The sequence below is a fragment of the Poecilia reticulata genome, linkage group LG16, assembly GCF_000633615.1.
Source record: "Poecilia reticulata strain Guanapo linkage group LG16, Guppy_female_1.0+MT, whole genome shotgun sequence".
Lineage (NCBI taxonomy): Eukaryota > Metazoa > Chordata > Actinopteri > Cyprinodontiformes > Poeciliidae > Poecilia > Poecilia reticulata.
In genome coordinates this window covers 13033870-13041881 of record NC_024346.1, presented here as the reverse complement: position 1 = coordinate 13041881, position 8012 = coordinate 13033870, and the positions used below count along the sequence as shown (strand labels likewise).

The 8012-nt window shown below is 39.8% G+C and overlaps 1 protein-coding gene across 1 annotated transcript in view; it reads left to right on the top strand.

Annotated features, from left to right (window-relative positions):
- The window catches only part of abhd16a (abhydrolase domain containing 16A, phospholipase), a 13290-nt gene extending 5845 nt beyond the window's left edge, over positions 1–7445 (top strand). Inside the window, exons 8-21 of the mRNA XM_008431335.2 lie at positions 225–332; positions 647–761; positions 854–955; positions 1056–1119; positions 2235–2284; positions 2572–2695; positions 2778–2882; positions 3656–3719; positions 3829–3885; positions 5066–5128; positions 5283–5359; positions 6102–6200; positions 6283–6329; positions 6900–7445. Coding sequence (XP_008429557.1) covers positions 225–332; positions 647–761; positions 854–955; positions 1056–1119; positions 2235–2284; positions 2572–2695; positions 2778–2882; positions 3656–3719; positions 3829–3885; positions 5066–5128; positions 5283–5359; positions 6102–6200; positions 6283–6329; positions 6900–6983 — 1159 coding nt within the window. The 3' untranslated portion in view covers positions 6984–7445. The remainder of the gene's footprint in view (positions 1–224; positions 333–646; positions 762–853; positions 956–1055; positions 1120–2234; positions 2285–2571; positions 2696–2777; positions 2883–3655; positions 3720–3828; positions 3886–5065; positions 5129–5282; positions 5360–6101; positions 6201–6282; positions 6330–6899) is intronic.
- Positions 7446–8012: the final 567 nt, after the last annotated feature.

Genomic DNA, 8012 nt, shown 5'->3' with positions numbered 1-8012 from the left:
GAAGGAAAGAGGAGACCAGCTGCACAGGCAGACTGCGAAATGAGATGCAGGTGATCGGTTTGTGTGATCGGCAACAAGAGACCGTGATCGCCGATCACCGATCATATATTTTTCACGGAAATCGGCCAATTATGATCGGTGGCCGATCGATCGGCACACCTCTAGTGTCAATGCTTTTTCCACTGTGTTTATCTGCATTAATGTTTTTAATTATCATGTGAAAGGAAACATCCCAAAGGAGGAGTTTCTCTGCTGAAGCCAGAGCCCAGACTGAGAGGGACAGCAGACAGTTTCCTCCACTCTGTCCGCACCTTACCATGCCACGTCATCGGGTATGTGTCCTTTGAGTGGATTTCAATCAGCTGAAGCTAAAGCTGTGCCATTTGAGGAGCTTTGGGTAAAATATATTTACAGACAAAGGTGTTTTTATCAAAAATGCTAAATGTATATATTCGTGAACTGTTTTGATCTAATTACAGTCCTGAATATGTTGTATTTTCAGCAAATGGCATTTTTTGACTGTGTACTCCAGTTAACAATTAATCAAACGCTAAAATGGTTGACGATTATTTCAATAATCGATTCATCGCGATTAATTGTTTCAGCCGCACCGCAGTGCAGTTATGTTTCTCCTCTTCCCTTTCAGGTTCCTCATTGCTCACTCCTTCGGCAGGCGGATGCTGTACCCCGGCTCTGTGGGTTTACTGCAGAAAGCCATGAGGCCGATGTTGCAGGGAGGCCTGGCTAAATTAATAGAAGAGGTAAATGGAGCAAAGTCCTTGCTCCCATTGACAGTAAATGGATCAAACAACTGCCCCGCTCTGCCATTTCTTCCTCTTCCACTCTGTCACAGTACGACGGCGAACGGAACAAGCTGGTGGCGTGCGACGGGAACGAGATCGACACCATGTTTGTGGATCGAAGGAAAGATGGCGGGCCGAACGGCCGGACTCTGGTAAATGTCGAAAATGATTTGCTTTTTCGTTCCCCAGGCCCGGTCCTGCTTCCAACAAAACTCTCGTCATATAACTGATGGTTGCTGAAATGTGCCGCAGGTCATCTGCTGCGAGGGGAACGCTGGCTTTTATGAGGTGGGCTGCATGAACACGCCACTGGAGGGTGAGAAATATTCTGCTTAACAACAATTCAGGTTTTTTACGGGGCATCGCCTTGAAAAACATTCAAAACCTTTCAACGGTTTGTCTGTTTTGTAACCTTAAAACCACAAACTGGAATGTAAATCACTAAGTAGTGCATATGAACGAAGTGGAAGGAAAAATATAAATTTCTTTTAAAATAAAAACTGGTAGTGGTATGTATTTGCATTTAGCCCCCTTTATTGTGATACCTCTTAATAAAATCCAGTTTAGTCAGCTTCAGAAGCTTCACGTTTAGTAAATGGAGACGACTGAAGGCCAAGAAACATTCAGACAGATCAGGGAGAAAACTGGACGAGTTTAAATCAGAGTCCAAGAGCATTGATTAGTCCGTAATCAGAAAATGGCACAGCAGCAAACCTCATCGTGAAATGGCTGCCCACCTGGACAAAGAGACCTGAGTTAACTCTGGAGGAGCTGCTGAGATCCACAGCTCAGGTGGGGGGATCTGTCAACAGGAGAGCATTTTTGGAGGATTAGCCAAAAGAACGCTGCCGTCGTTGAAGGACACGACACGCATGTGGATAAAGCTGCTCTGGACAGATGAGAACAAAACTGAATGGTTTGGACTTTAAGCAAAATATACGACAGAAAGCCAACACTGCGTATGACCCTAAACTCAGGACAGGTGATAAAGACTTAAATGTTTTATCGTGATATTTTGTGGCACGACTGTAATAGCAATAAATGTGATAATAAGAACTATTAGTACTTCTTCTTTAGGTAACTGAATGGCTGTGACTGCAAGGCACACCAGTTTTTAATACGCTTCTTTAGCACACGAGTCTCATAAAGAAGTGTAATTTTATCATATTTTCAAATTTATTGATATTTTGAACAAACAGTTGAGAAAATTGCAAAAATGGCAATGCACAAATAAAACTGAAAAGGACCTGTGTTCAAGTACAGACCGAAGACTTTAAAATTAAATTTTCCCTCCGCTTTACAATCATGCACTACTCTGTCTGTAAACATCCCACTAAAGCACTTTGCTGTTTAGTACTAAAGAGTGAAGAAGTTTGAGCTGAATGAAGGTTCTGGTTCTGGTTCTGGGGTTAACGGTGGAATCTGTTTCAGGTGGTTACTCCGTTCTGGGCTGGAACCACCCTGGATTTGCAGGCAGCACGGTGAGCCGCGTCGCCCTGTTCTCAGCCATTGTTACAGATCGGTGAGCTCCTGTCTGACGCTCGCCGTGAGTCATCCGATCCAAACGGGCCGCGCAGCACAAAAGAACAGCATGTGGAAAGTCTGGTTTCAGTTCACCAGCGTTGCACAAGCAGCACAAACTCTCTCACGGCAGATTAAAATCGGAGGACGGGCTATGAATGATTCAGCGGCTTTTAATGTTTAAGGAACTAGATGTTTGCGTGATTAGGATTGTTTTATTAATGTATGGAAATTTCCTTCCTGGCAGGGAGTTCCTTTCCCCCAGAACGAGGCCAACGCCATGGACGTGGTGGTACAGTTTGCCGTTCACAAGCTGGGCTTCCAGCTGAGCGACATTGTGATTTATGCCTGGTCCATTGGAGGATTCACAGGTAGACGGAGACGCAAGCAAGTTATGCTCACCTTTGTGACGAGTGGGGAGTTCAAGTCTTTCCTTTGTTCCTCCTCTCTCAGCCAGCTGGGCGGTGATGTCATACCCAGAGATCCAGTCAGTTGTGCTGGACGCCTCCTTTGACGACCTTTTGCCCCTCGCCCTTAAAGTGATGCCTGAGAGCTGGAGTGAGTGCAGCCTGTAAAGCACCAGGCCTGCGACTAACCCATTTTATTGAATATTCTGACGATTAAGCGGATTAAAAAAAATTGGCAAATTCTACAGATTTTTATACATTAGAAATGCATTAAAATATCAAATATTCCGTTTTAAGTCCAGACTGAAAACACATTTATTGAAAATCGCTGCAGCTGTTGCTTAAGTATTGTTTTGGTTTTTATTCATTTTTATTAGCCTTTGGTAACTTTGCCAGTTTTATAATTGTCTTATTATTTTTTACTAAACTTAATCATTTATCTACCTCTGATGTGTCGTTTGTTGTTGCTGAGGCTGCTGTAAATGTACCACGTATATAAGCTTTGAGTTTTAAATAAACAGTTAATTAATTAAACAGTTAAATTAATTAAATAATTCGTTTTAAATGAAGAAAACTAATATTTTATTACCTTAAATCCAATAACTTTGATTCCTTTAGTGAATTTGAACTAAGTGAAGCTAAATCTAAACCATTTGAGGAGTTTTGGCTAAAACAGGTTTGCAGACAACAATGTTTTTATCTTAAATGCAAAATGTTTATATTTTTTTTGTACAGTTTTGGCTTAATTGGTACTTTGAATATGTTTTTTTTTTTTTTTTTTTTTTTTTAATACTCCAGTCGATGATTAATCGGCTGTTAAATAAGTCACCGATTATTTCAGTAACCGATGAGTTGATTAACCGTTTCAGCACTCATTAAACAGTTAATCTCCTCTATTCATTAAAACGTTGTCTTGTTTTTCAGGGCCTTTGGTGCAGCACACAGTGAGGCAATACATGAACCTCAACAACGCAGAGCAGCTCGTCAAGTGAGTCCGGCGGTCAGAGCACGGTGAAAATAATGGTGAAAGGTTAAAGCGCGAGTCACGGGTTTCACTGGTCGTGTAGCTGATCGTTGAATTCCTTCGGCTCTTCCAGATATCAGGGACCAGTCCTGCTGGTCAGGAGGACCAGAGACGAAATCATCACTACGACGTAGGTTACAGACTCTTTTTTTTTTTTTTTTTTTTTTCATCACAGAACCATGAATATATGTTCTAGCAATTTGAAGTTTAATTATGAAGCATTTCAGCCGGTCTTTCTGTGCGAGTCTAAAAGACGAAATATAAAGTCTGACTTATTAAATGTCTCCTGCATGTCATTATAAACTTGTTGCTTGGAATTGATTCCTTTTAATTAAGCTGAACGGAGGCCCTGTAAAAATCATTATGTGATGCAAATAAGTCATTTAAATAATATATCATTCGGTTTGATTGGCTTCCTCTTATCCAGTTTGATTAATTAATTTTCTCCTTCCAACCTTGAGGCTGGAAAACAGGAGGCACTTAAAAGGCTTTCTACCCTCATTTGTTAAATCGGACGGCTTTGCTGAAGTTTTTCTACCGCTTAGATTCTTTTTTCACATTGTAACCATAAACTTTATTGTGTTTTATTTCCGTTTTATGCGATAAAGTAACGCATGTTTGAGAGGTGAAAAGAAAAACCATTTAAATTGAGCAAAGCTGGTTTTATTTAGATTAAATTACAAATATGTGAGCTCTCTTAGGGTTGCTTACGTCAATGAGTGTTTTGCACTGGACTTTATCTAGTGGTATGAAATTATTACACTAAATGCAGGTATGTAAAAAAATCAGCGCCCACTGCTCTGAACCCCATTGAAAAGCTCCTGATTATTCCACCAAGTATTGATTCCTGAGTTAATCAATACTGTTGTTGTTTCTGAATGAACATGAACGTGTTTTCTTTGCATTATTTGAGGTGTGAAAGCTCTGCATCTTTTTCGTTATTCTGACCATTTCTCATTTTCTGAAAATAAATAGTAAACTTTTGCTTGTAACTTCAGACATGCTGGCAGTAGTTCATAGAATAAAAGAAACAAAGTTAATTTTACTCAAGCATGAACCTATAAAGAGTAAAATCAGAGAAATGTCTATCTTATTTTTTTTTCCAGAGCTGTGTATTTTTGTCTACAACAGTAAATTTATGAATGTATTTTTTCTTTAATTTTTCATTAATTTGGGGTCCGTTTTCTCAATGATCTCTGAACGTCAGTCCCTATAAAGCTGATTTTTCTCGCTAAATTTTTAAAGTAAATGTTCTTATTCTCACATTGGATGAGTAGAAGTAGCCTGGATTAAGTGTAAATGTCTTACAGACATGCAGATGACATAATGTCCAACAGAGGAAACAACCTATTGCTCAGACTGCTTCAGTTCAGGTCAGTTTTCACACACACACACACACACACACACACACACACACACACACACACACACACACACACACACACACACACATCTCTGTATTACCACAGTATGGGGCGCCTCGTCTGTTCAGACCCGTTTGGTGACTCGTTAAATTCTTCTGTGCAGATACCCCAAAATAATGACGGATGAAGGGGTGAGGGTCGTGAGACAGTGGCTTGCAGCGTCTAGTCCAATAGAGGAAGGTAAGGAGACAAGATTCAGCATGAAAAGCTGTTTTATTTCTCCTTTTAAGAGCAGGGTTCACTTGGTGTGTGGGGGAAAAAAATATATATATATATATATTTTTTTTTTTGATAAATTTCCAAATCCATATAAGATGAGGAGAAACGGATGAATAAGTGTTTGACTTTCCAATCTTCAGATTTAACATATTTTTTCCCTATAAAAAGCTTGGAAATTTTTGTGAAAAAAAAAAAAAAAACAAAACTTGGAAATTTCCAAGTTTCCAAAATTGAATTTTTTTTTTTACTTTGAAAACTCAGAAATTTCCAGATTTTTTTCCCCTAAAAATTGAATTAATTTTAACATTTTTTTTTTCTAGCAAATTGTCATCTTTCCAATCTCAGAAATGTCCTTTTTCTATAAAACTTCCTCTCCTTTTATTCTGTCCATTCCTTCTAGTCTTCCTTCTTTTGTTTTTTGTTTTTCTTGCCTTTGGCTGCATCTTTTTTCAGGTTGCTTTTGGTTGTATCCTTGCTTCTTTTCAGTCTTGTCCTTCCCTTCATTGTAATACCTCTTTCCTTCCAGGTTCCACATCTAAAGTATCTGCCAAAAACCTGACATGAACTTTATCAGATTAAATGCATGTACCAAAATAAAAAAATGAGCAGGAAATCTAATTTTAAGACATAAAAAGTGTAAATGTGACCCAAAAAAAGACGTGCAGGAAGCCTTTAGCTACTGGTGGTTTTTGTTGCTCTGCAGCGTCCGTGTACAGCGGCTACGAAGTGGACGACGACTGGTGCTTGTCGGTGCTGAAGTCCTACCAGACGGACAGAGACGTCTCGTTTCCATGGAGTGTCGGTGAGCCGCTGAGCTCCAATCAGAATTACCGACAGATGAGTTGAGTGTTGCCTCACTGCGTTGACGCTCTTTGTGTTAACAGGTGAAGACATGACGCTGGAGGGACGGCGTCAGCTCGCTCTTTTCTTGGTGAGGAATGAATCCGTCCTCTTGTTGTCTTCTTTTTTTTTTTTTTTTTTTACAATCCCATTTATTTTACTACAATAAAATAAAATAAACTCCCCCCCACTCTTTTTTTTTTTATTTTTTGGGTTTGCTTGCCTTCCTTCCCTCGACCCCCTTACAAAGAAAACACACTCGGCTCCTCAGACATCATTACCGCTGAGGAACACTGTTCCGGTCGCCATAGTAACCGGCTCACCTGTGCTCTCAGGTTGACTGGTGTAATATATTTCAGCACGCTCCGGCTTATTGAAGTCATTTAACATCAAACAAGAGGAGTGCCATCCATTACAGCTAATGCTATGCTTCGTCTCCCCTGGTAACGCCGTCTGAATTAGGCTCCATTCACCTCCCGCGTAAAGCCCCTAAGAGATGGGAGAGATTTGTAAGGCACTGAGCCAGATAGAATGAACCTAATATAATCAAGCTTCTGCACTTTTATTTTATTTATTTTTTGTTCGTCGCCCTCCCACATATCTGATTCTCCATTCCTCCTCCAACCGCGCTGTCGTCTCTCTCCGTCTCTCTCTCTCTAAGGCTCGGAAGTACATGCGAAACTTTGAATCAACACATTGCACCCCTCTTCCTGCCGCCGAGTTTCACTCGCCCTGGAGACTTTAACAAAAAGAAGAAGAATCAGGATGGATGGATGATGGGAAGAAGAAAAACAAGAGGTCGATTGCCTGTGGTGAACTGTGTTCCTACTGCTTTAGTTTTTTTTTGGTTTCATTTCCCCTCCATACACCCATAAAAAAAACATAGAAATACGGTACATGTGTTCCTTCGTTAATTGTAAAGCCATTACTCGCTCCTCCCATTGTTCCCTCCCAGGCTGGGTTTGTAAAGCAAATGTAAATGAGACGTATATTGCTCTGATGCAAAGAATAAAAAATAATCTTAATGTCGTTTTAGAGGATTTCCATCTTGTTTAAACGCAGCCAGAGTATTTAAGCTTTCCAGGGTTTCTTTTTTTTTTTCTTCTTCTTCTTTTGTGGGAACTGTCTGTATAAATTAATCTGGAGTCTAAAATGATGCTCTTAAGTGTTTCATTAAATATGCTGAATAAAATTTTGAGATGATGGATTTATTTTCTTTTCTTCTGTGTGCATCCATCACATGAGTGCTTAACTGCAGGGTTCCCACTAAGCCCGGAAAAAAACTCATTTCATTTCAGCGTTTTTCAGGTTTCTGGGCATAAAGGAAGATATTTGTTCTTCCAAACTATAACTGACATGTTCATGCTTTTCCTTTCCTTTTGTCCCATTCTGAGTTTGTCCTCACACTTTCCTTTCCTTCACTGCAAAAGCACCAACAATTTTTTAGTATTTTTTTGCCCAGTGTTTGCCCATTAGTGCACCTTAAGGACAACTTACAATATTTTAGCAAGATGTAGAAGCTTGTTTTAATTCTTTGCAGCTGCACTATAACTTTTATAAAAAGCTTTTTCACATTGTGACAGTTTAATAGAACTGTGAAAAGATCGTTCACCTCATGTTCAAAGACAGGAGGTGGGTCTTAGCGCTGTTAATCATACTTGTGTACCTGCTTCCAAGTGTGCTGTTTATTTGCCAACGTTGGTAGCCATGTTAACTAATCTTAGCATTTGTAACGGTCTCTGCTGTCTGGAAGACACTAGCTGTGACTCCATTA